The sequence below is a fragment of the Dendrobates tinctorius genome, unplaced genomic scaffold, assembly GCF_039654945.1.
Source record: "Dendrobates tinctorius isolate UK_male_01 unplaced genomic scaffold, ASM3965494v1 ptg000120l, whole genome shotgun sequence".
Lineage (NCBI taxonomy): Eukaryota > Metazoa > Chordata > Amphibia > Anura > Dendrobatidae > Dendrobates > Dendrobates tinctorius.
The window spans coordinates 22,975,842-23,003,126 of record NW_027361788.1 but is presented as its reverse complement, the minus strand read 5'-3'; the positions used below and the strand labels follow the sequence as shown (position 1 = coordinate 23,003,126).

The 27,285-nt window shown below is 48.7% G+C and overlaps 1 protein-coding gene across 6 annotated transcripts in view; it reads right to left on the bottom strand.

The window, feature by feature from the left end:
• The window catches only part of ATP2B3 (ATPase plasma membrane Ca2+ transporting 3), a 443,364-nt gene that overhangs the window by 226,446 nt on the left and 189,633 nt on the right, over window positions 1-27,285 (bottom strand). For all 6 annotated transcript variants that reach the window (XM_073590908.1, XM_073590910.1, XM_073590911.1 and 3 more), the window contains exon 3: window positions 11,382-11,715. In XM_073590908.1, coding sequence (XP_073447009.1) covers window positions 11,382-11,583 — 202 coding nt within the window. In that variant the 5' untranslated portion in view covers window positions 11,584-11,715. The remainder of the gene's footprint in view (window positions 1-11,381; window positions 11,716-27,285) is intronic.

The following is a 27,285-nucleotide window of genomic DNA, read 5'->3' as shown; positions in this document are numbered from 1 at the left end:
CCACGGCAGTCCGCACAGACCCCCGGGCAGTCGGCACAAACCCCCGGGCAGTCGGCACAGACCACCGGCAGGCCAGCACAGCCCCCCGGAAGGCCGGTACAGCCCCCCGGGCAGTCGGCACAGCCCCCCGGCAGGCCAGCACAGCCCCCCCCGGCAGGCCAGTACAGACACCCGGCAGTCGGCTCAGACCCCCGGACAGTCGGTACAGACCACCGGCAGGCCGGCACAGCCCCCCCCGGCAGGCCGGTACAGACCCCCGCAGCCTGCACAGACCCCCGGACAGTCGGCACAGCCCCCGGCAGGCCGGTACAGACCCACGGCAGTCCACACAAACCCCCACGGCAGTCCGCACAAACCCCCAGGCAGTCGGCACAGACCACCGGCAGGCCGGCACAGCCCCCCGGCAGGCCGGTACAGACCCCCGGCAGTCCGCTCAGACCCCCGGACAGTCGGTACAGACCCACGGCAGTCCGCACAGACCCCCGGGCAGTCGGCACAAACCCCCGGGCAGTCGGCACAGACCACCGGCAGGCCAGCACAGCCCCCCGGAAGGCCGGCACAGCCCCCCGGGCAGTCGGCACAGCCCCCCGGCAGGCCGGCACAGCCCCCCGGCAGGCCGGCACAGCCCCCCGGCAGGCCGGTACAGACCACCGGCAGGCCGGCACAGCCCCCCGGCAGTCGGCTCAGACCCCCGGACAGTCGGTACAGACCACCGGCAGGCCGGCACAGCCCCCCGGCAGGCCAGTACAGACCCCCGCAGCCTGCACAGACCCCCGGACAGTCGGCACAGCCCCCCGGCAGGCCGGTACAGACCCACGGCAGTCCGCACAAACCCCCGGGCAGTCGGCACAGACCACCGGCAGGCCGGCACAGACCCCCGGCAGGCCGGTACAGACCCCCGGCAGGCCGCTCAGACCCCCGGACAGTCGGTACAGACCACCGGCAGGCTGGTACAGACCCACGGCAGTCCGCACAGACCCCCGCAGTCTGCTCAGACCCCCGGACAGTCGGTACAGACCACCGGCAGGCCGGCACAGCCCCCCGGCAGTCCGCACAGCCCCCCGGCAGTCGGAACAGACCACCCGCAGGCCGGCACAGCCCCCCGGCAGTCGGTACAGACCCCCGGCAGTCGGTACAGACCACCCGCAGGCCGGCACAGCCCCCCGGCAGGCCGGTACAGACCCCCGGGCAGTCGGCACAGACCACCGGGAGGCCGGCACGGACCACCGGGAGGCCGGTACGGACCCCCGGCAGTCCGCTCAGACCCCCGGGCAGTCGGCACAGACCCCCGGCAGGCTGGTACAGAACCCCGGGCAGTCGGCATAGACCCCCCCCCTCCGGAAGGCCCGAACTGACGGCGCATCATGATGCGCACAGACTGCGCATCATGATGACGTCATTTCGGCAGCCAATCAGAGCCACAGCAGTGGCTCTTTGCATTATGGGAACTTCCGATTCCGATATCCGATATTGTAAAAATATCGGTACTCGGTATCGGAATTCCGATACAGCGAATATCGGCCGATACCCGATATTTGCAGTATCGGAATGCTCAACACTATCTCCCACACTTTAGTTATGGTCATCCTCGACCATAATGGCCCTGAATAGAAGAGATAGAGCATATATCATAAAACATTGGAAAAACATTTGGCTGAAATATTGTCTCGACATCTTCTACTTAGTAGACACCTGGCACTTCTCGATTAAGAGTCTGGATCTTTTATCAGCCCCAGTCCTTTTCTTCTGGAAGCAGAGTGTCTATGTTTATATTTTTAACAGTGGCCCATAGGCCAAAACAACAGTAGCCCTTTTTGTCTAAGGACACAGTGCAGAAAATGTACAGTTTCTGTTATTGAGGATTTCAGACCCTCATGGTTACATCAGCGCCTACAATTCCACCAGAAAAAGGCGCAGTTGATTCGGCTTTCACAGGTCTTCCCAACATCAGACGTGTTATAACAGTCCCTTGCATTTCTTCGAAATGCACAAACAAATTCTGGAAACAAGACGAACAGTCTTTAACTCAAACGGAGGCAGCTTGCCCCCAACAGGGATTTTTCAGTTATCTCACCTGATTTTCACTAGACAGGACTGAGATGATTCCCTGTTAAGCTTTAAATTCCAGCAATAGAGAATGGTGAGCCCAGAGCTTCATGACGTCTCGCCACTTCTTCATGACGGCGGCCCAGGTGGTCGAGGAGGGTGGTCTCTTCCACTGCCAGGGCTGATCTGGAGACTTCACTGGTCTGTGATTATTTCCCTCAGAAATAGCGCTTTCACAGCCCACTTGGGTGGGGCCATAGCTAACCAGCTTGTCCTAATGTGGCCCCTTTTTCCCTCAGATAGTCCCTGCTTCATGCTGCCTGAACCTTCGGCTTGTAACTCCGGCAAGCTCGGCGACTGCTCCTCCTCAGACAATTTAGCTGGTTCACAGCCCTATGGGGGATCCTGACAGGTCTCTCCTGACTCCTTCAGAGACTTTTCAAGGGTCATCCTCTTCTCCTCACAGGAGTCTCAGGCTCTCCGGGATTTGCAGGAACTACGTAAGGGCTTCTGTTGTGAACTCCCTTGCTTGGACTTCTGAGCCAAAGCTCCCTCTGCACCCTCTGGTGGTTACCAAGAGTAGTGGAGCTGGCCAGGTTGATGGAAGTTCCCCACCTGACGACGATAATTGGGAACCTGGGATTACTGGCTAGGAGCATATAATTGAGCTGGCTGTTCTTGGTGGTTGCTGGTGATTTCCTCCATGTGCATTTGGAGTTCTTTTGTCCCCTGCCTGATCTGCATGGTTCAGTTAAGTGATTCTTTTGCTAATCCTTTGGATCTAATCTGGTTGTGCCTTTTTTGCTTTCTGCTTTGTTGCTAGGCTTCAGCATACTCCCTGCTGGGGGCAGCGCTGGGCCCGGCTCCATATGTTACAGCTTGTGTTAGTTTGTTCAGTCCCCTGTTATGTTAGTATCTTTTGCTTTGCTTCTAGTTTATACTAGAGTGCTGATCTAGCGGGGGAGAGGTCGTGTGGCCTCAGGCTTTTTGTATATCAGAAGTGTTGGATTTTTTTAGGGTTTTGTGCGTGATTGCAGACAGTACCTTTTCTATCCTGTCCTGTCTGGATGGCTTGGGCCCCACCGTTTACTCAGTCTGTTTTCTGCCTGTGTTTGTGTTTCATCTTGCCTCACCGACAGTATATGTTTGGGGGCTGTCTATTCCTTTGGGGATCTGCTCCGGGGCAGTTTAGATTTCACCTTTCTGGCTTTATGCTTAGTTAGTTCTCCGGCTGTGACGAAGCATCTAGGGCATCGTAGGAACGCTCCACGGCTACTGCTAGTTGTGTTGATAGGATCAGGGGTCTGCAGTCCGCTTAGTTACCAACCTCTCTGGTTTTCTGGTGGCTTAGCCTGTCCTGCCATCCTCCTCGGTGACCTTTTCATAACAGGCTTCTTTGGCCCAGTTCTGACGGGCCTCCCTCTGGGCCCTTCGCCTTAAGACCTTTCGGGCCACCTCCTTCACATCCTCATATGTACAAGGATTACCAGGACTACCGAGTTTCATCCTCTTCTGCTCTCACACTTAACGAATTCTACAATCTCGCCCTGGTACAGATTGTGGATTTGGGAGGGCAGATACTTCCTTTTCACCACATTGCTGCTCACATAGACCTTGTGCCCAGTCCACTCCTCTTCCAGGAACACTAATCCCCTCTTGATGTCAAACTCTATCACTGGTCTGAGCATCTTCCTCCACCTCCTGTTGGGCACTGTTACACTCCTCCAGCCACTCCCCTCAGGTAGAGATCTGTTATGAATGAGTCACCGGAGGAGGAGAAAACAAAAATACAAGCTAAGTCCAGAAAACCGGAGAGGTTGGTAGCTATCGGATTGCAGACCCCTGATCCTATTCACCACAACTAACAGTAGCCGTGGGGGGGTCCTACGGTGCCCCAGACCCCTCGTCACAGCCGGAGAGCTAAATAAGCCTAAAGAAAGAAAGGGGAAATCTAAACTGCCCCAGAACAGACCCCAAAGCAATAGACAGCCCCCAGCATATATTGTCGGTGAAAAAACAGATGAAAACACAAACACAGACAGAAAGACAGGCTGAGCAAACGATGGGGCCCAACTAACTAGATAGGACAGGACAGAAAAGATGCTGGCTGCAATCCGCAAAAAACCCTACAAAAATGTACCAACCGTCTGATAGGAAAAAAAGGCCCTGAAGTCGCTAGAATTCAAAATCACTATATCAGCACTCAGGTATATTCTGAAAACAGAGCAAAGAGATCAACTGATCAGAGACAAAAATGGAATTCAGCCAGTCCCAACCAGGACTGGCTGAATACAAACACTAAGGAAACAAGAAAAAATCTCATGTAACAATAGTAGGGCAAAAACTTAGCTTTTAGTAGACAGGAACTAAAACTGGATGCAAGAGCTCAGAGCAGAAAGGATCACCAGCAAACCCTGCAGGGCGTCGGCTGCCTTATATCCACTCAGAAATTCCAGATGTCCAATCACACTCCGCCTGTTCAGATAACAGGTTCTTCCCATCCCAATCAATTTCACTACCTCTCTTCACCTGCAGAGGGAGTTCATCAGCCATCAAAGGTGAAGGGGAAAATGAACGCACAACAGAGATCCCTCCACTTCCTACAGGCCAGAAAGTCATTTATCTCGGGTGAATGTTCGGTTAGGCACCTCAGTTGGTAGTAGGAAGGGCTGTCAGGAGGGGGGTGTTGAACAAGTCACGCTCTATGTCTTGCCAGTTGATACCAGTGACCTTCCTCTCTTTCAGTCTTACCTCTGCCACACTGACATCAGACCCAACCTGTTTGACCTGTTCCTCAGGGACTTTCCTGACCTAGACCGGAATGAGGACCAGTCACGCTGGGGTGCATTCACCCTCTTCAGGGAGTGTTGTTCCCATGTTGGCGTGGCAGTCTCTGGAGTCATCTGTCCCTCAGCCAAGGGAGCTTCTTCCTCTGGCTACTGGCTCCAGCAAAGCACCCTCAACTCATGGACCAGGAGACCCATCTCTGGCTGTGGCATAGTGAACCACAGGATCATCAATCCAGGGGACACTGAATTCATTAAAACAGTCAAACTTTAACTTGGCAGCTTACAGTCATTACAATGAAGCATATACAATACCGTTCAAAAATTTGGGGTCACTCAGACAATTTTGTGTTTTCCATGTAAACTCATACTTTTTTTAATCAAATGAGTTGCCAAATGAATTTAAAATCTAGTCCAGACATTGACAAGGTTCGAAAAAAAGATTTTTATTTGATATAATAATTTTGTCCTTCAAACTTTGCTTCCGTTCAAGAATGGTTCCTTTGCAGCATTGCAGACCTTTGGCATTCTAGCAGTTAATTTGCTTAGGCAATCTGGAGAAATTTCACCCCATGCTTCCAGAAGCCCCTTCCACAAGTTAGTTTAGCTTGATGGGCACTTTTTGCATATCATACGATCAAGCTGCTTCCACAACAGCTCAATGGGGTTGAGATCTGGTGACTGCGCTGGCCACTCCATTACAGATAGAATACCAGCTGCCTGCTTCTTCCCTAAATAGTTCCTGCATAATTTGGAGGTGTGCTTTGGGTCATTGTCCTGTTGTAGGATGACATTGGCTCCAATCAAGCGCTGTCCACAGGGAATGGCATGGCGTTGCAAAATGGAGTGATAGCCTTCCTTATTCAAAATCCCTTTTACCTTGTACAAATCTCCCACTTTACCAACACCTAAGCAACCCCAGACCATCTCATTACCTCCACCATGCTTGACAGATGGCGTCAGGCACTCTTCCAGCATCTTTTCAGTTGTTCTGCATCTCACAAATGTTCTTCTGTGTGATCCAAACACCTCACACTTGAATTCGTCTGTCCATATCACTTTTTTCCAATCTTCCTCTGTCTAATGTCTGTGTTCTTTTGCCCATATTAATCTTTTCCTTTTATTAGCTAGTCTCAGATATGGCTTTTTCTTTGCCACTCTGCCCTGAGGGCCAGCATCCCGGAGTCGCCTCTTCACTGTAGACGTTGACAGTGGCGTTTTGCATGTCCTATGTAATGAAGCTGCCAGTTGAGGACCTGTGAGGCGTTGATTTATCAAACTACAGACTCTAATGTACTTGTTTTGTTGCTCAGTTGTGCAGTGGGACCTCCCACTTCTCTTTCTACTCTGGTTAGAGCATGTTTGTGCTCTCTTCTGAAGGGAGTAGTGCACACCGTTGTAGGAAATCTTCAGTTTCTTGGCAATTTCTCGCATGGAATAGCCGCCATTTCTATGATCGAGAATAGACTGTCGAGTTTCCCATGAAATTTCTTTTTTTCTGGCTATTTTGAGAGTTTAATGGAACCATCAAATGTAATGCTCCAGATTCTCAACTAGCTCAATTGAAGGTCAGGTTTGTAGCTTCTCTAATCAGCCAAACTGTTTTCAGCTGTGCTAACATACTTGCACAAGGGTTTTCAAGGGTAGTCTAACCATCCATTAGCCTTCTTACACAGTTAGCAAACACAAAGTACCATAAGAACACTGGAGCGATGGTTGTTGGAAATGGGCCTCTATACACCTATGATGATATTGCATTACAAACCAGACGTTTGCAGCTAGAATAGTCATTTACCACATTAACAATGTATAGAGTGTATTTCTGAATCATTTAATGTTGGCTTCATTGGAAAAAAACTGTGCTTTTCTTTCAAAAATAAGGACATTTCTAAGTGACCCTAAACTTTTGAACGGTAGTGTAGGATAGGTCCCAACAAGTTACATTCTTTCCTACAGGTACCGGACATAACTTTAGCCCTAGTTCTCGGTATGGGTAGGGCATCCTTCTTGTTAGCTCCCCTAGCACTAGTAATTCTTCTCTACCGTATGCAGTGCACCTGGATTCCTTCACCTCCCACCCCAGAGAGTCCATCTTTCTCTGCAGCTTCGCAGGCTTAGTGACTCAAAGGGCCCCGATATCCATCTCGAGGTTCCCAGACTCACAGATGGATTCACATGGAATATGGCAATCCACTGCCCCGAATAACAGGCTCCCTTTGTCCCTAGCAGCCTACTGATTTTGACCACTGCTGCCACTTCTCCACCCTTTAACTGAACTTAACACTTCTTGAACTAGGTACTAATCTCAGTTCCCTCTCCATAATCTGGGCCAGCTATTACAGTTAACCATGTCTAGGCTAAACTTGGCACTAATCTCAGTTCCCACTCCATAATCTGGGCCAGCCATTACAGTTAACCATGTCTAGGCTAAACTGCAGCCCCAGAATGTTTCTTTTTACTTTCAGAAACATACACTAATATAAAATATATTTAACTACTTGGGGTGTCAGAGAGTAGAACATCATCTACACCAATCCAACACAACTATATTTATTGATTATTTCAATCATTCTTTCCTGGGTTTAGTGCCCCTTTAAGCAGTATGGCTATAAATGTGGCATATACCAAACAGGGTTTTTTTGCAGACCAATGATCCTGCTGTCATCTTCTCATTTGGCTCTGGATGCTCATTATCGGTTGGAACAGCCACACTTTTGGCATATCTACAGCCAATATTATTATGCTCAGGATCATTATAGAAACACAGCAATTTTTCAGAGGAAAATGTTCAAAACCTGAAACTACCCTCAGGAATTAGAGGCAATAAGTAGGTCAGTGTAATAAATGTGTTACTTCAAAGAATAGACTCTTTTCTGGTCTTATGAACTGAGGCTCTCGACAATACAGTTTATATATCAAAGATATCTGCTAAACAAACACAACATTTCTCATCTTTAATTGGAAACTAACATTATCAAAAGCTTCATATAATCTGTGAACAGACTTGGTAATCCAGCTGGTAGTGATGAGGAGAAGCTTCATGTGGGCAGAATGGAGGGTGGTGTGACTGACTGGATGGTGAGCCGGAAGACTGAAGGTTGGTCGGAAAGACTGAGTGGTCACCAAAAAGACTAGAGGATGGTTGGACAGACTATGGGAGGGCAGGAAGACTGGGTAGTGGTCAATAAGACTGGAGGATGGTCAGACCATCTAGCGAGAGGGAAGGAAGACTGTAGGGTGGTCAGACAGGCAAGGGGGTGGAAAGGAAGACTGGAGGATGGTCGAACCAACTAGGGGTGGTCGGACAGCAAGGGGAGTAGGCAAGAAGACTGGAGATTGTTTAGACAGACTGGTAAGAAAGACTGGAGGGTGGTTGGACAGGCTGGGAAGTAGGTAGTAAGACTAAAGTGTGGTCAGAGAGACTAGATGGTGGGCAGGAAGACTCAAGTGTGGTCAATCTGACTGGAGGGCGGGAAGAAATACTGGAGGGTAGTTGAACAGACTGGGGTGGGCAGGACAATTGGAGGCTAATTAGACTCACTGGATGGTGGGAATGAAGACTGGAGGCTGATCAGACCGACTAGGTGGTAGGCAGGAAGACTGGAGGGTGGACAGACAGACTTGGGGGTTGGAAGGAAAATTGTAGAGTGGTCGGACAGACGGGTTTGGCAGAAAGATTGGAGGTTAGTCAGACAGACTCATGGACAGGAAAACTGGAGACTGATTGGACATATTGGGTGGTGGAAAGAGATAATAAGTGGCGGTTGAACAATTAGGAGGGTGCTCAGACAACCTGGGGTTTCCTTGTGCAGAATTTAGGGTAGTTGGAAGTAATCAAGGGTGGTTGGTTGGACAAACTAGAAAATGATTGGCAGACTGAAAGATGCTTAGAAAGACAAAAGGGAGGTTGGATTGACTGGAGGGACTTGCGTATGTTGGAAAGAATGAAAGTCAGCTGTTCATCAATCATTTAATAGCCTGTTGAGACTGTAATGCTCACATAACGATCGTTCATTTGATAATTCTGTACACATAAAACATCATTGCTAGCGGCAGCATATTTTCTGCTTATGTAGAACAATGTGCTACCGATAATGAAGATTTTAATACTGGTATGAACGATCAATCATGTGAAGAACAAGCATTTTGTTAATTCGTTTATTCATTGCCGGCATTTTTACCCGAGCCAAAAATTGGCATACGAGAGCTCTAATGAACGCCCTATCCTAACAATCTCCTCATGTAAATGAGCCTCAACGAGGGCCAAACAGTAGATCTTGGTCTCCCAGTAAAGCTTAGAGTGGGGACCAGTATGTCCCCAGGACTTTCCTGCTGGGTTTTAGCCATTACTGGGGCACGGTGCTGGTGTGTGTCGGCACCGTTTCCTTCCACTAAAAAGCTCATTATCAAATCACCTCAGGACTTGTGAGTCCTGAATAGTTTGAGGAGCTCTCACACATTCCCTGCCAGATAAAAGTACAGTACTACAGGCATATAGAAGAAACAGCATAGTCATGAGAAAAAGGGCGTAAATGTGGAGCAAGTGCAATCAGTCTCTAATTACGACTGCTATCACTGCCGGTGTAATTGAGCTTTCTTGTACTTTTTCCCTCTCTGGATTTCTAATTGGGTCATCCAAATAGGGTGACCCGTTAGTTATAGAAATATTACTGAAGTTACAGTATATACAGAGTTATATTTGGAGTAATTATGAGATTGTTTCCGGGTGGTGTAAATCGACTGAGAGATGTGTTAAATCCTTTTTTTCCAGGAGATTTGGCAACTTTTATTCCAACCCAAAAGACTATTGTGGATGTAGATCCAGCACTAAACTGCTTCCCTTGTTTCCTTTATTTGCTTCCAGCAACCACTAGGGGCACACTGCATACATATTTTTACAGCATGAAGTTCGCTAATTCTAGCTGAAATGATGATTCCTATGTGGTGAGCTCCCCCTGCTGGTGACAATAGGAAGCCAGAATTTTTATCTGGGGAAGAATGCAGAGAATTTGGTGTTTTATGTAAAAAAAAAAAAATTGTGAAATAATATTGTACTTTTCCTTTAATTACACGTTCTGAGTTTTGCTAGGGGGTGACATAATTTCTGTGTACCCCTCCCCACATATTCCTGTTCTTCTGCTTCATTTAAGCATATTGGCCTCAGGAAACATGATAGCTTCCTGAGATGTAAAATGATAAAGCCTGTAGTCACCTGGTATTAAATCGATGGTGAGAGACGACTTCATCAAGACACAGGCTTCATGACACCATAGGGACCTGTTGACTCCACTTTCCTGTGTACTGCTACTCACTCCCTATCCGTCCTACTCATGCTCTCATTGAATTATATGGGCTGAGAATGTCCCTTGATGACGGTCCCCGGGGAATGGAATTGTCTCTTTTCTCTATACAAGCCATTTATAATACAGTTTTACTGCATGTCGGTGATGTGGCCGAGATACCGTTTCTTACTTCTACTGTAGGTGATGTCATCAAGAATTATTGGAAATTGCCGGTATGAAATGATGGATTGTAAAACAATTCCTGGGAAGACTGTGCATTGGTTTAATTGCAATTAAATAAAGAGGCTGGTGGTTTTATTATATCCTACAGACCATAATTAAGCAACATACATGGACCTACATGGACCTACAGATGTCCTAAGTAAGAAAATTTTCATTCCGTTTCATCCTAATACAAAATCAATCCATGATCGCAATATAAGATAACAAAACCCTTGACAAGCTACATGCAGTTCCCATCACAACCACCGGGTGGCCACATATAGATAGACACATATAACATAGGCTTCTCCAGAATATCACAAAATCATATTTTTTTCTCCAAAATTGACCGCAGTGGAAAAGAAACGAATGACACATCTATGTGTGCTCCTTCCTTACACTCTGTTTAATAAAAAAAATGAACCTTGTTACACTTGCTTTAACTTTGGAGAATCGTATCCATATTACCATCTGCTTCCACTGTAATTATTGGCTGCCAGGATTTTTAGTAAATTTGTACAACAAACTGGGCTAGAAGTGAATGAATATGAACTGCACTGACAGACACCGCCTATAGAAATTTCTAATCAAAGTTGACCCCATTAAAGAGCACCTGTTCCCAATTCATAAGAATCCATTTTGTGCTCTTAATTCATTTCCCTTGCTCCCCTGAGTATTAATTTTCTTGTTTTCTTTTAAATATACCATACGGTTCCCGAGATAGGAGCCTTTTTATTTGGTGCTATGGTTTATCGAGTGGGCATGGCTAGCAGGCAAGTAATGCCAATCAGCCTAAAGACACACCCTAGAGGATCCTCTGAGCCACACCTCTGAGGAGTCTGTGAACCACAGAAACACTAAATAAAAAGGTCCATATCTTTGTAGCTGTATGGTGGGTTTACAAAAAGGAAAAAAACAAAATACTCAGGGGATCATGACAATAATATAAGAGAAAAACTGGGCACTTTTTAACAGGTCCGATTTAAGCTTGCAAATGGATTCTGGCCAACAGGAAATGTACACGCGCATGTGTTACAGCCGTTACCTTCAGTGGGGGAAGTCTTCAGTCTCCTACATAGGCCATTGACATCACCATAACTATCTTGTATTTTTTGAATGGCCTCGGCTCCTCGTAACTCCATGAGGGAGCGCAGCTCCTGCAAAGTGCAGCCAAAACCTCCGGCATGGTTCTGTTCTCTCCTCTGGTTCTTTGGGTAAAAATCCACTGAGCTGTTCAGATCTCCCATCTTGATTAACTGTTGTGGTTTCCTGGCCAAGGAGCGTAGGTATCAGCGTGAGTGTGTGTATTTTGTTTTCCAAAATGAGCCGCCACAGTCTGCAGGCTGGGTATCAGTGGGTGTGCCGGATCGATGATGGGCCTGGCAAAACAAAGGAATGGTTAGACTTAGTATCTCTAAATCCCCACTCCCCTATACAGTGTTCAGTATACACAGTATAATGGATTATCACTTCTTACATTCCATTAAACAAATAGGAGTCCTGGTGAGGTAGTGATGGATATGAAGACAATCCCTGGCAATGGAGGAGATCGGTGACAGAAATATACCAGAGGGACCAAAACTCTGTCTGGGGGAGGGTCCCAGTAGTCAGACCCTCACTGAGGTATAGATTAATAGTAGTGAAGTGATTCCTTTAATAAAATATAGGCCATTCATTACAGTCCACCACTATATAGAGCCACGTAATAAAGTGACAAATCCGTCAAAGTTAATTTGCTGATGACATCCAGTTTACATTTTCAAAAACCTGTATACAGTATCTAAGTATATCTTGCATCCTACAAGTCTCTCTGATGAAATACAAACTGCATATATTAATAGTTAGATTGCGGCCCTGATGATATATATATATATATATACACTGTATAGATATATACAATATTATATATATATATATATATATATATATATATATACATACACTAGCTGAAGAGCCCGACGCTGCCCGGGCATAGTAACTAACTGTGGTTAGTTGTAACAAATTATAATTATCCTCCATCCCATAGTCCCGTGCCCATATACCCATCATACATATCCATGATCCCATAGGCCCGTGCCCATATACCCATCATACATATCCACCATCCCATAGTTGAGTGCCCATATACCCATCATACATATCCTCCATCCCATAGTAGAGTGCCCATATACCCATCACACATCCTCCATCACATAGTCCCGTGCCCATATACCCATCATACATATCCGCCATCCCATAGTCCCGTGCCCATATACCCGTCATACATATCCTACATCCCACAGTCCAGTGCCCATATACCCATCACACAGTGGCGTATCCAGGGGGGGGGGCAGCCGGGGCAGTTGCCCCGGGTGCAGGCAGCAGGGGGGCGCAGTCGGGCCGCCCGGCCGCCTAATGCAGCGGTCTGCAGTGTCTCCCCCCCGGCGGGTTGCGTTCTGCCGCTACCAGTCCTGGGAGTCGGCGGTTCTCTGTGTCAGCTGTCAAGCTGACAGCCGGCGCAGAGAAGGAGGCCGCGCCGACTCCCAGGCAGCAATTGTACTTGGGGTCTATACAGACGCCAGTACAATTGAGGCTCTGACCGCCGGGTCAGAGCGACGTCAGCAGCGTGATCAGGTCATGTGATCACGCTGCTGACGTCACTCCCGGTGCCCAGAGCGAACGCTGGTGGTAAGTGTGCTCCACTGTGGAGCTGATGAACCACCGAAGATGGGAGATGGGGGGGTGTTCATGAGTGGAGATGGGGGTTAATGAGTGGAGATGGGGGTTAATGTATGGGGATAGGGGTTAATGTGTGGAGATGGGGTTTATGTGTGGGGGGTTAATGTGGGGATGGGGGTTAATGAGTGGAGATGGGGGTTAATGTGTGGGGGATAATGAGTGGAGATGGGGGTTAATGTGGGGATGGGGGTTAATGTATGGGGATGGGGGTAATGTGGAGATGGGGGTTAATGAGTGGAGATGGGGGTTAATGTGTGGGGGTTAATAAGTGTGGGGGTTAATGAGTGGAGATGGGATTAATGTGGGGATGGGGGTTGTGAGGGGGTGGGGGTTAATGAGTGGGGGGTTAATGAGTGGAGATGGGGTTAATGTGTGGAGATGGGGTTAATGTGTGGAGATGGGATTAATGTGGGGATGGGGGTTAATGTGTGGGGATGGGGGTTAATGAGTGGGGGGTTAATGAGTGGAGATGGGGTTAATGAATGTGGGGGTTAATGAGTGGGGATGGTATTTAATGTGCGTGGGGAGATTTGAGGACACAAAATGAAGTGTATGAGGAAACAGTATGGGGGATGGGTGCAGATAGTAAGGGGTGCGAACGGGAGAATGTATGTGGACACAGTATGGGGAGTCGGGGATATGTGTGAGCAGACAGTATAGAGAGTGAGGGGGTAAATATATGAGGAGACAGTATGAGGAGGGAGGGGAATAGTGTGAGGAGACAGTATATTGCAGATATTTGTATTTAGGGGCATTATAATGACACTTCTATCTTTAAGGGGATCGTGTGGAGATTTGCTGCAAAAGACCGGAGAAGATGGAAGTCTACAGAGACGGCTGTGGATGAGAAAACTCATCATGGGGTCTGGACAAGAAGAAGAAAAGGAGAACGACTGCAGAGACGACGTCATCTATAAGGTACCTGGATGTAAATGTTATTTGTGACACTGACTAAGTCTCATGTTTTTATTTGTTAGGAACATTACAGGGGTTCTCCAGGTTTGTGCTGAGTCTGCAGACATTCTATGTGACTGCAGACGTCTGAATTCTCACAGTGCTCACTGAACGCTGTCAGGATTCTCTCATGCTGGTAATTTAAATACATGCGGTCACATGCTGACTAGACATGTGTGGCCTCACTCAATGAAAATGAACAGAGCGAGGCCGGGCACGTCTAGTTGGAATGTGGCCAGAAGTATACAAATCACATACTTGTGCTGACATGACTGTATATCGGCAAGGGAGAATCCTAAAAGTGTGCAGTGCATTCGTTGTGAGAATTCAGAAGCTGCAATGTCAGGATTCAGCGCTGCAGGTTCCAGTAGTCATCACATGGACACCTCACTCATGTGCGATTTTCATAGTTATGGTCCTGTGACAACGAGCTTCTCTTCCTGCTTTCAGTTTTTTACTGAACATTGAGAGCATTAGGGAGAGCAGCTCGTGGGTACATGGCTAAGTGTGCAAGTCGCATATGTACTTGGGGGGGGGGGGCGCCGAACCAAATTCTTGCCCCGGGTGCCAGGAAGCCTAGATACGCCTCTGCCATCACACATCCTCCATCCCATAGTTCCATGCCCATATACCCATCATACATATCGGCCATTCCATAGTCCCGTGCCCATATACCTGTCATACATATCCTCCATCCCATAGTCCAGTGCCCATATACCCATCACACATCCTCCATTCCATAGTCAACCATTATGACATCATAATGAGCGGCGGGGCTTGCAACCTATGATGAATCAGCGTCGCCATGGCAACCATTATGACATCATAATGAGGGGCGGGGCATGATACGCACACACTTTTTCCCCATTATGTAGATGGGGCATTATGACATCATAATGAGGGGCGGGGCTTGACACGCACACACTTTTTCCCCATTATGCAGATAGGGGCAAAATTGTTTGGTGAATTGGAACGCGTGGGGTTAAAATTTCGCCTCACAACATAGCTTAGGACGCTCTCTGGGTCCAGACGTGTGACTGTGCTAAATTTTGTGGCTGTAGCTGCGACGATGCGGATGCCAATCCCGGACATACACACACACACACACACACACACACACACACACACATACACACATACATACATACATACATACACACATTGAGCTTTATTTATTAGATATATACACTATATATATATATATATATATATATATATATATATTTAATTTGAATCTCTGTCCACTGAAACTGATTGACAGCTCCTCAGTGTCCCTCCTCCTTGCTGTTGCTAAAATCTCACGCCACTCAGTACAAGCTGCAGCAATCGGTCAGGCTAGTTGGGCAACGATTGAATACATTGGACTCCTCAGTGTCCCTCTTCCCTGCAGCTGAGTCCATGGCCACCAAGCCTGGATGACAGTTCATCAGCTGCTGAATCTCCACCCAACTATTCTGACTGACAGTATCTGTGTCCCTCTTTCCTGCTTCTAAATTTCCTCCCATTTAAGATGGTTGTCAGCTCCTCTATGTCCATCCTTCCTGCTGCTACTGAATATCCCCCAACCCAGGTTGATTGACAGTTCCTCAGTCTCAGTGTCCCTCCTCCTCCCTGCTACTGCTAATATCTCACACCGCTCAGTAAAAGTTGCAACTGTTAGTCAGGCTGGGTAGAGGCTGAATATATTGGATTCTTCAGTATCCTTTGTCCCTGCAGCTGCTGAATTCATGCCCACTTAGTCTGACTGGCATCTCCTCAGGGTCCCTTCTTCCTGCTACTGCTAAGGTGCGGTTGTTAGTCAGGCTAGGTGGGTGGGTAGAGACAGAATTTTTTTGACTCGTCAGTGTCTCTATATAAGTAATAATAATAATATAATATCCCTTGTCCCTAAAGCTGGTGAATTCATGCCCAACTAGCCAAACTGAGCTCATCAGTGTCCCTCCTCCCTGCTGCAGAGATCTCACACTGCTCAGTACAAGCTGCAGCTATCAATCAGACTGTGTGGGTGGAGACCGAATACATTGGACCGATTAGCTCCATCTCTCTATAGATGGACTCATAAAATTCTCATTTTAATTTCATGTTGACGTGGAATTTCAATGTAAGTCCACAAGTCTCACCAGGTCTAAGAGATCTATTTATGAACACATGCAGTTTGTAATGTGACAGATCTGCTTTAATAGCCATTAATATGTGAATAGGGATCTGCAAGCTGCCAAGATGTTTTATTTCTTGGGTAATTGTGAGCAGACCGTTGTATGTAGCAGAACTGATTGACAATGTCTGCACAGCGGCTCGGCACAGCTGATGGTTCTCCTCCACTAGGCCCCAGCAGCTTACGTATTGACAGAGCAGCAGATGCATGGTGATTGGTGGCAGCCGAGTGCCGGTGAGAACCATAAATAGCAGACACTTTATCTGGATTTCCTACAAGCATAGTTAATTGTGAATGATAATTTCCCCTTCACTTAATGACTGTCTGTCTATACTTAATTTCCCCAAAGATAAACAAATACACATCAATCTTGCTGAACCGAGCGCCGACAGTCTTATTCCAGTGGAGGAACCCGTCTACTGCCTAAAAACAGTTGTTACAATTAAACACTGCTTATGCGGCATTAATGCAAAGCCCCTCCGAACATTTAAAGGGGAAAAATCCTATAGAACGCTCCTAACCCTTTGGCACCGCTCAGAGCTTTCTGTTAGGCCGGGATTACACATGCAAGGAACTCGGACGGCACTCGGGAGCGGAATGTGCGGCCACATAGCAATACATGCAGCTGAACGCTCCGCTCCTGAGTGCCGTCGGCAGTGCCTGGTATTAAGATGCGAGACTCGGCCTTACAGGAAGTCTCATATTGATTCAATGTTGTGCAGAAATCTCTGCATCGTGCCAAAGGGCATAGCGCACACTACAACCCCTTCATTCAGGAAATTAACATTTTTATGAGAATTGCTCCTGGAAATTTAGGAATAAATTGACAAATTGAATGTGACACTATCCAATCTGGGCTGACCATATCAGCAAGTGTAGGTGTAATTTCCCCACCAAAATGTGGACTACATTAAAGTTTTGAGCCTGATTTGTGTAGCTTTTTTGACTCTTGAGCTGTTGCACTTGTAGGGAAGGTGACCTGATGGACGGACTTGTCAGAATAGAGAAGGAAAGGTTTGCACAGGTTAGACAGGTGTCAGTTACTACAGTTTGGAGACAGCTAGGAAAGTGTAGTGGACGTGCAGTACCTTGGGTTGACCATTAGAGGGCAGGGAGGAGTGTGAGCGAAGGACTTGACATCAGCTTAGGGCTTAGGAAACCGTTGGTCATGGGGGGCGGAGTTACAGGGAACCGGGAAAGATATAAATTTGAAGGAGGGTTCCAGAAAGTTCCAGTCCCCAGGGGGAGCTCCAGTGACAGGAGGACTACAATAATTTGTGCGCTGTGAGGAAAACCGTACCAGGGGGACTGAGGAGAGAGAACGTAAGGGGGGGTGGTCCTGACAGGAAGAACCGCAGTAGAGACGAGGCTCTGGGTGTGGGACACCGTACTTGTAACAACGAAACTAACCAGTAAAGTGCTGATGGTGTACGGGCCTAAGGCGGCCACAGTGACTGAGCTGACAGGATCGTCACAGCGTGAAAAGGATCGGTACATATAAATACGTCCCTGGTTTAACGTATGGTGTGTGAAGCGGCCCCGGACACGGAGGGCCGTGAGAGAGAGATATTGCGGTGTGCTGCGAGGGCCGTCAGTCGGACGGTGGACAATAAACTTGGACCTGTTGCAACCAGAATCTGTCTCCATCTTGTCTGTGTTTCGTCTCTGCGCAGTAAGAAGAGGGACCACCCCCCAGCCCGGCCCACGACCCTACTCTTGGCGTAGTCGGCAGGATCAACGCCGCCAATACGTCATCTTCTGCGGCAGGCCTGCCCTAAAGGATGGAGAAAGACTTGGACAACGCTGCTTGGGTTACAAATACCTGTGGATTACAAATTACCCACCTGTGGATTACAATTTGGGAGCACTGTGGCGTATCTGCGTCACCAGCAGAAGATCCGGGGAGGTACCAGGACTGGTGCAAGATGGCGGTGATGCTCCAGTGAGGAGCAGAGGAGAGATCCAGGTGTTTGCTGTTGTTCCCAATGGACTGGGGCCCCTTCCTACGTACCCCGGGGACCAGCACTGTGTCCCGGGAGGCCGATGCTCCCTCATACTGGACCCTTACAAATGGGTGGAAAGGCCTGCCAATGTCCCACCCAGCAGAGGGAGTGGCACAGAGCAAAAGTTTTTCTGCGGCTGTCTGGCGCCATTCGAGTGCTGAGTTGCCCACTGGACGGTATGAGACATCGGCCGCCTGGAGTGGCAATGGCGGCGGGATATCAAGCTCCACCAGAAAGTGACATCTTCTGAGCCACGAGTAGGCAGCAGGATGGTGAGCTGGGAAGTGGAGCCTGTGCGGAATCAGCGGGAGTGGCCACCCAGAATACCGGTGGAGAATCTGCCCGCGGAGCCCCTAAGCCTGGAGGCTAGCCCCGTCGGACGGCAGGGTGAAGAGCAGAAACTGTGGAAGGAGCCGCGTGATGACGTAACGGAGGCCGCGGCGCCGGGGAAGGAGAGAGATCCTCCGGCCCTGCCAGTGGCTCCGCAAGTGGCCCCCACCAGCCTGTGTACTCAAGAGGCCGGTCACAGGAGGCCCTTCCCTCTATGCTGAACTGAGCAGGGCCTCCATTCCAAGTCCTGAACCACCCCGCCCGGAGACGCCACGCACGGTGCCGCCGGAGCGGAGCCTGATCCTAGAGGGCGCTGTTGCGCTTCCCCTGCCACCAGCGACCTCATTTGTCAAATCGGTCACTACTCCGGCCCTGGCTGAAACGTCGAGTGCGGCCTACTCGGCGGCCATGGTTATGCCGGTGCTGGAACCGGCTGCATCCTATTTGGCCGACCCTGTGACCCAGCCTACTGAGAACACGGCTGTACCCATCCGCCATTCGGCTTCAGCGGCTGCTGGGCCGCAGAAACCATCGGCTGCCTCTGCCTGGCCCTCTTCTTCAGCGGAGCCCCGCCCATCGGACTCTAGAGCCTGCGCTGTACCCTCCGTTTGGGTTGCGGAGGTTATTAAGGGGAAGAAGGCACGGGAGCAAGCGATATGGAAACAGCTTCATGAAAAGGGAGAGACAGGTATGGCGGCTAAGAGATCGAAGGGACGGCTGGTGTACACCAACGTTACAAAAGGGTGCGGTTTCATCCGAGATGAGACTGGTCAAAAGGTTTATGCTAATGTGGCCTCCATACGTCACGGCTGGGCTCTGAAGGAGGGGGACGGAGTATCATACTATAAAGAATACTGCCCCCGCGGATATTATGCGGTGGCAGTACTGGCGGAGCCCAAAGAATGTGAACCCCCGTAAAGAGGACTGTTGCGGACACTCCTTACATCCCGGGAGCTCCACGGCTGTGGGACCCCTTGCTGCCGGCCACTAGGAAGTGGTTTGGACTTTCGAAATTTCGTTGAAATGTTTTGTAAATCACAAGGACAGTTTGCGTTCGAGTTGAAAAAAGAGGGGGGTTTAATATAGAAGTTTTTTTTTTTTTGTTTGGTTGTTGTATTAAGCCTGGCAAAGCGGGGATGTCAAGAAGAGGGAGTGTCCATGTCCAAGGATGGGGGGGAGGAGAACATGTGATGTTGTATTGTTATATGTTGGATTTAGAAGCAAAAGAAAATGAAAAAAAAATATAAAAATGGGTACTTGTGCTATTATAAAGTTGTTTGATGTACAGTGGGGAAAAAAAGTATTTAGTCAGTCAGCAATAGTGCAAGTTCCACCACTTAAAAAGATGAGAGGCGTCTGTAATTTACATCATAGGTAGACCTCAACTATGAGAGACAAACTGAGAAAAAAAAATCCAGAAAATCACATTGTCTGTTTTTTTTTCATTTTATTTGCATATTATGGTGGAAAATAAGTATTTGGTCAGAAACAAAATTTCATCTCAATACTTTGTGATATATCCTTTGTTGGCAATGACAGAGGTCAAACGTTTTCTGTAAGTCTTCACAAGGTTGCCACACACTGTTGTTGGTATGTTGGCCCATTCCTCCATGCAGATCTCCTCTAGAGCAGTGATGTTTTTGGCTTTTCGCTTGGCAACACGGACTTCCAACTCCCTCCAAAGGTTTTCTATAGGGTTGAGATCTGGAGACTGGCTAGGCCACTCCAGGACCTTGAAATGCTTCTTACGAAGCTACTCCTTCGTTGCCCTGGCGGTGTGCTTTGGATCATTGTCATGCTGAAAGACCCAGCCACGTTTCATCTTCAATGCCCTTGCTGATGGAAGGAGGTTTGCACTCAAAATCTCACGATACATGGCCCCATTCATTCTTTCATGTACCCGGATCAGTCGTCCTGGCCCCTTTGCAGAGAAACAGCCCCAAAAACAACCCTTTACAGTAGGTATGGTGTTTGATGGATGCAACTCAGTATTCTTTTTCCTCCAAACACGACAAGTTGTGTTTCTACCAAACAGTTCCAGTTTGGTTTCATCAGACCATAGGACATTCTCCCAAAACTCCTCTGGATCATCCAAATGCTCTCTAGCAAACTTCAGACGGGCCCGGACATGTACAGGCTTAAGCAGTGGGACACGTCTGGCACTGCAGGATCTGAGTCCATGGTGGCGTAGTGTGTTACTTATGGTAGGCCTTGTTACATTGGTCCCAGCTCTCTGCAGTTCATTCACTAGGTCCCCCCGCGTGGTTCTGGGATTTTTGCTCACCGTTCTTGTGATCATTCTGACCCCACGGGGTGGGATTTTGCGTGGAGCACCAGATCGAGGGAGATTATCAGTGGTCTTGTATGTCTTCCATTTTCTAATTATTGCTCCCACAGTTGATTTCTTCACTCCAAGCTGGTTGGCTATTGCAGATTCAGTCTTCCCAGCCTGGTGCAGGGCTACAATTTTGTTTCTGGTGTCCTTTGACAGCTCTTTGGTCTTCACCATAGTGGAGTTTGGAGTCAGACTGTTTGAGGGTGTGCACAGGTGTCTTTTTATACTGATAACAAGTTTAAACAGGTGCCATTACTACAGGTAATGAGTGGAGGAAAGAGGAGACTCTTAAAGAAGAAGTTACAGGTCTGTGAGAGCCAGAAATCTTGATTGCTTGTTTCTGACCAAATACTTATTTTCCACCATAATATGCAAATAAAATGAAAAAAAAACAGACAATGTGATTTTCTGGATTTTTTTTTCTCAGTTTGTCTCCCATAGTTGAGGTCTACCTATGATGTAAATTACAGACGCCTCTCATCTTTTTAAGTGGTGGAACTTGCACTATTGCTGACTGACTAAATACTTTTTTTCCCCACTGTATAATATGCAAAAGTAAAATGCAACAGGTCCGGGTAAGGGAAGGTCTGAGGGACCAACGGGAAGTGTGAGATCCGAAGAGGGGTCTATGTGTGAAGAGGGTCTGGGAGACCGAGACGCCGACCATGACATGTAATTGAAAGAAAGGTACAAGAGGTGTAAGATGTGAAAAGACAGCCGTCCTAGGTCAGGTCCCCGACACCACGGACACCCCTGAAGGAGAAAGACGGACGCCGGCAATGATCTGGTAGGTGTGAGGCCTCGATCATGGCGTACCAGACAGCAGAAGGTAACAGAAGGGGAGAGTAGGAGAATGTACACGCCATAGAGAGAATATGGGTGTACCTAGCCCAGTTTGAAAGACGTTGTCATGTGGCGTGCGCGCTGGTGAGTAACAGTAGGCTACTCAGAGCATGGTGCTCCCAGTATGGTTCGGCCCCCGCAGGTAGTGGGTTTGGCCCAACAACTGGTCCGACAACAGAGTGTAGGTGAAGCTTCAGAACGACGAAGGCAGGGATTACGATTGTCGAGGGTGACAATAGAAAAAGGAAGGGAGAGTGTAGGGAAGGTGACCTGACGGATGGACTTGTCAGAATAGAGAAGGAAAGGTTTGCACAGGTTAGACAGGTGTCAGTTACTACAGTGGGGAAACAGCTAGGGAAGTGTAGTGGACGTGCAGTTCCTTGGGTTGACCATTAGAGGGCAGGGAGGAGGGGGGTGGTCCTGACAGGAAGAACCGCAGTAGAGACGAGGCTCTGGGTGTGGGACACCGTACTTGTAATGACGAAACTGACCAGTAAAGTGCTGATGGTGTACGGGCCTAAGGCGGCCACAGTGACTGAGCTGACAGGATCATCACAGCGTGAAAAGGGGCGGTACGTATAAATACGTCCCTGGTGTAACGTACGGTGTGTGAAGCGGCCCTGGACACGGAGGGCCGTGAGAGATATTGCGGTGTGCTGCGAGGGCCGTCAGTCGGACGGTGGACAATAAACTTGGACCTGTTGCACCCAGAATCTGTCTCCATCTTGTCTCTGTTTCGTCTCTGCGCGGTAAGAAGAGGGACCACCCCCCAGCCCGGCCCACGACCCTACACACTTGTGGTAAGGGCCCGGATTGGGGGGTGGTCCACTGCTTACCACGCACAGCTGACACAGAGACGAGATGGAGGCAGATTTCAGTTGCAACAGGTCCGGATTTTATTGGCCGTCCTCCTGACGACCGTAGCCATACACCGCAGTTCCTTTACAGCCCTCCGTCCTCAGGCCCGTGTACCTTCACCTTCCTTCAGTCGTAGTGACGTTCCTCACGGATCTTTCGCTGGGGCTGTCCTAGACCTATCTACCACCAGCGCTTCACCTGCCCGAGGTTGTCGTCCAATCGGTACCCCCGGGGCCTCGTCTGTCCTGCAGTTCTAGATGTCAGAGCCACCCCCTTGACTGTCTCTTCCCGTCAGTCCCCTGGTCGAGCTCTCCACCGTTGTCAGTCTTCTGCTCCTGAGCTCCTCCCGGGTCTAGACTCTCCTGGAACCCTGTCCTGTCCTATTTATCCCCTCCCTTGGGAATTTCCCTCCAGGGTTTCTATCTCCCCGCCCCCCATGACTAAGCGGTTTCTATAGCCATAAGCTGCTATCAAGTCCTAAACTACGCTTCCCCCTGCCATCTTGTGGTCAAATCCAGGTATTGCACTCCCTTTTCTATCTTCCCCAGTTGATACCCTTCTGTCATTGCCAATCTCCGTCTACAGTGCACAAACACCCCTTCTCCCTCCAGTCAAGTCTGTCCGTTAAGTCACCTTCCCCACACACTCTTGCATGTTTGCTATATATTGTATTACTGTGTGTGTTCCTTTAAGAATTATGATTCAATTACTTATGCAGAAAGTTTTAGAATGGTGGGAGGAGCCAAGATTAATAAAAGCCCCAATCACAGTTTGAGGTTTAGAGCAAAGTACTTGGAAGCGGATTTTGAAGCAGAGAAGAGATGGCAGAGAGCCAGCAGTAAGATCTGAAAAAGTGTAATGATGGGAGTGATGCTCCACTGCATATAATAAATATTTACCATGTAACTGGAGCAATGACTCACTGGGGAAGAAATGCCCTAGAAGATACAGTGTGGAAAAAAAAGTATTTAGTCAGCCACCAATTGTGCAAGTTCTCCCACTTAAAAAGATGAGCGAGACCTGTAATTGACATCATAGGTAGACCTAGGGGCAGCCACTGACAGCTTGGGGCCCCTGTGCAAGAAATGTGTCTGGGTACCTCTCCTTCTATGGTGACAAAGCTGCATATATATTATATATTATATTTATATATATAGCCACACGCACATACATGTATATATTACATAGTCTCCTTTATTATGTATATTGCCATCCCTTATTATACAGTGCCCTCTCTTGCTATGTACTGCACCGGCCCTTACATATTAGATTATATACAGCCCTGTTTTTTATTACATACCGTCCTGTCTTGTTAGCTGTATAATGAAATGATGGCTGATGGAGCATGGGAAAGCTTCTTTTGTAATGGAGGAGCTGATGGACTGGTAGTCTGGTCACCGGCTCCTCCCTCAGCAGTCATTTTATATCTAACAAGAGAGCGGACTATGTAATAAAAGAGGGCGCTGTGAAAAACAAAAAATATCAAGAATACGCTAAGTAAGAGACAGCAATGTACATAACAGTAGAAGAAGTTATATAATAAGGGACGGCATCATAAAAAGTGACTACACTATATACCGAGAGATGGCGCTATGCATAATAAGTGAGTACAATATATACTAAGGGACTGTGTTAGACATAATAAGTGATAATAATGTCTTCCTCCACCTCCCCCTGTTCCTACATCCAATATAAATCCCCCTTCCTTCCATCCCAATTCTCCCCCACCACCCCCATCATTGCACATTCCATCACCTCCATCATTTCCTCCTCCTCCACCACAGCCATCATTGTCCTTTCAACTGCCACCATCATTGCCTTTGTGGCGCCCCCAGGAGTATGATCACCACAGTAGCATTGCCTTCCTCCAGGGAGGGTGATGTCAGGCTTGGAGGCAATTAAGGGTCTATCTAGCAGTTAACCATGTCATGTCACACAGTTCCCACTGCAGGCCAGCAGAGGGAGCTCTGAACCAGAATTAGGGGAGGAGTGCTCTCTGAGGGCCAGGAAGGGAAATTAGGAGTTAGTGTGAGGAGGGCAAAGAGTGTAGACGTGTGGAGAGAAGCTGGAGGTTGAGCTGAGGATAGAGAGCTCCCTCCCAGTGATAGCGCATGATCTGGAGCCTGGTCTCCACGGTTGTATGGATACTGAAGGTCCTGCAACAGAAACCAGAGGAATAGGAAGCTGTAAATGCTCTATTCCCACCTAAGACTCGGAGGCACAACAGCGACGGGTGAGCCAAGAGAGATAGAGGGCTACAGCTGTCTGCCATACGAGGTAGTTCTAAGAGAAGATAAGAAGGAAGAACTTCAGTGTAACACAGTACTGGATGTACCTCAGGCCAGCGCTAGGAAGGACACTACACAACCCATCTGATAGAGAGATCCCTGAGTTGCTTCCAGGCTAGCCTGCTCCTGTGCCATCTGTAACCAGGACCCTGGACTGCGTTTGCCAAGTAAAGGTAAAGAAACTGCACCCTATTGTGTCCTTGCCTCCTTCCTGATACATCCTCAGCACTGCTACATCTCTGTGCCAAACACTGCACCCTCTTCCTAAACATTCCGTTACACTGCCCTGGGACCAACAGCCCTACCTGTGGAGGGCTACAACATCATTGCTGCACTACACCATCTGTCCCAGAGGATCCGCTTGCAGCGTCGGCTTAACACCTCCCTTGCCGAACACCACAGGTGGCGTCACGAATCACTTATAAACTTTATTCCCAACTCAACCTCTTTTACATGGGCGCCCAGGGCCACGGACCGGGTCACCGCTGCTGTGACAATCCCCTCTGAGAGACCGGCCCGGTACCGAGTACCCCATAAGCCCTGGGAGGGCGACTTATTTTGGCGTCACGAACAGGATTACGGAGCCTGGTATCCCCGGGTCCTGTGTGCCAGAGACTGTGTTTTGTGCTATAGACTGTGTGCGAAATTGCCGCCATTATCCCGCTGATTGGCGCGTGCGGGAAGAAAAGTGGGCAGGCCTTCGTGGGCGGAGCCAGCCGAGAAGTGCGAAAGGAGAAGAGCGCGCGGGAAGTGAAAAGCTGAGGCCTGCAGTTCCAGCGTCCCCGGATCCAGCCGAGGAGCGGCATCCGGTAAGCCAGCGCAACCCCGCGGCCTGGCCCACGTTAACTAGGGGGGAGAGAAAATGTCTGAGGACAACACCAATGCAGCGGCGTACGCCCCCGCAGACCCCACAGCGCCGCTGAATCCAGCAGCCACTGTTGCTTCCAGGGCACCGCAAGAAACAGCGCGCACCGCAGCGGTACCCATAATGCCACTGTCTATGCCATACATACCGGGAGCAGCCTGGCTACCACAGTATTCAGGGGGGTCACATGCCCTGAGTGAATTTAAAGAGAGATTGTGCAGTTTGTTTGAGGTGTATCCTCTATCTGAAAGCCAGAAGGTGAACATCCTGATTGGGCAGCTAACAGGTGCAGCACAGAGAGAAGTAAGAGCCTGGCAGGACACTGATAAAGAGACTGTTAAAAAGATCCTGGCTAAGCTAAGGAGCACCTTTGACACTCGCACTGCCGCTGAAATCAAGATGAGATTTGGATGTAAACAGAAAGCACACGACAGTATACGGGACTATGCTCTTAACCTGCAGGAGGCGCTGCGAGCTGTCAAGCAGATTGACCCTGACAGTGTGAAAGATGGAGATGGACTGCTAAAGGAGCAATTTATTGAAGGACTCCTATCCAGCACCCACAGAGCACAGCTGCGCATCATAGCCCTACAGAACCCTGATCTAGACTTTGCTGATTTCAAGGACAGGGCTATCTGGGTGCTGCAGGAACCAACTGTTAGCCGTCCAGCGCCCCCTATGCTCCCAGCGATCACCTACCACCAGGAAGCAACATCTTTCCCTTCCATCCCTGTGGAGGCTGATGCGCAGACTCTGGATAAAGATCCAACTGAAGAACTGCGTCTTCAGGTCCAGGAGTTGACCAAAGGTATGGCTGCACTTACTAAGACTGTGCAGCCCCTGCAGGTGGTCTCCAAGGAGAAGATCCAGCTTGCTTCCAGTCCAGAGGATGTCCCGTGGCTCCGGAAGAGGAGAACCCCGCCACTCCGAGGGAGAAACAACGATCACTATGACCAGGATGGACGTCCCATCTGTCGTCACTGCCACAAGGCAGGCCACCTTGCAAGATTCTGTTATTTAAATGAGCAATCCCTGGGGCAGAGGGCCAACCCCCAGGGGTAGGACCACAAGACCCAAGGAACCGGCGAGCCAAGTATGTTGGAGGGAGACCGATCCTTCCAGTGGTGATTGATGGCATCCCCATGAACGCTTTGCTGGACACTGGCTCCCAGGTGACAACTATGCCATATATCCTTTACAAGCGGTATTGAGCTGACTCTGAACTTACCCGTAGCCCAAGTGATGAACTAACAGTAGTTGCCAGTAATGGTCAGTCTTTACCACAAGGATGTAAAGAAATTACTGTTAAAGTGGGTCGAGTAGAGATAAAATCTCAAGGTCTGATAGTTGTGGATATTGATCGACGAGAATGTAATCCCACGATGACTCTTGGTACAAATGTAATTGAAAATTGTCTTTCTGAGGTTATTATCTTGTTGCAACAGGTGGCTGAGACTGCTGGTTCCAGGGAACATCGAGTCCTGCAGAAGGAGATCAAGGCCCTGATGCAAAGACAGCAGGTAGAACTCTCTGGCGGAGAAATTGGCAGCGTCAGAGTGAGTGATGCTTTCCCCATGGCAATACCCCCCAGATGTGAAAT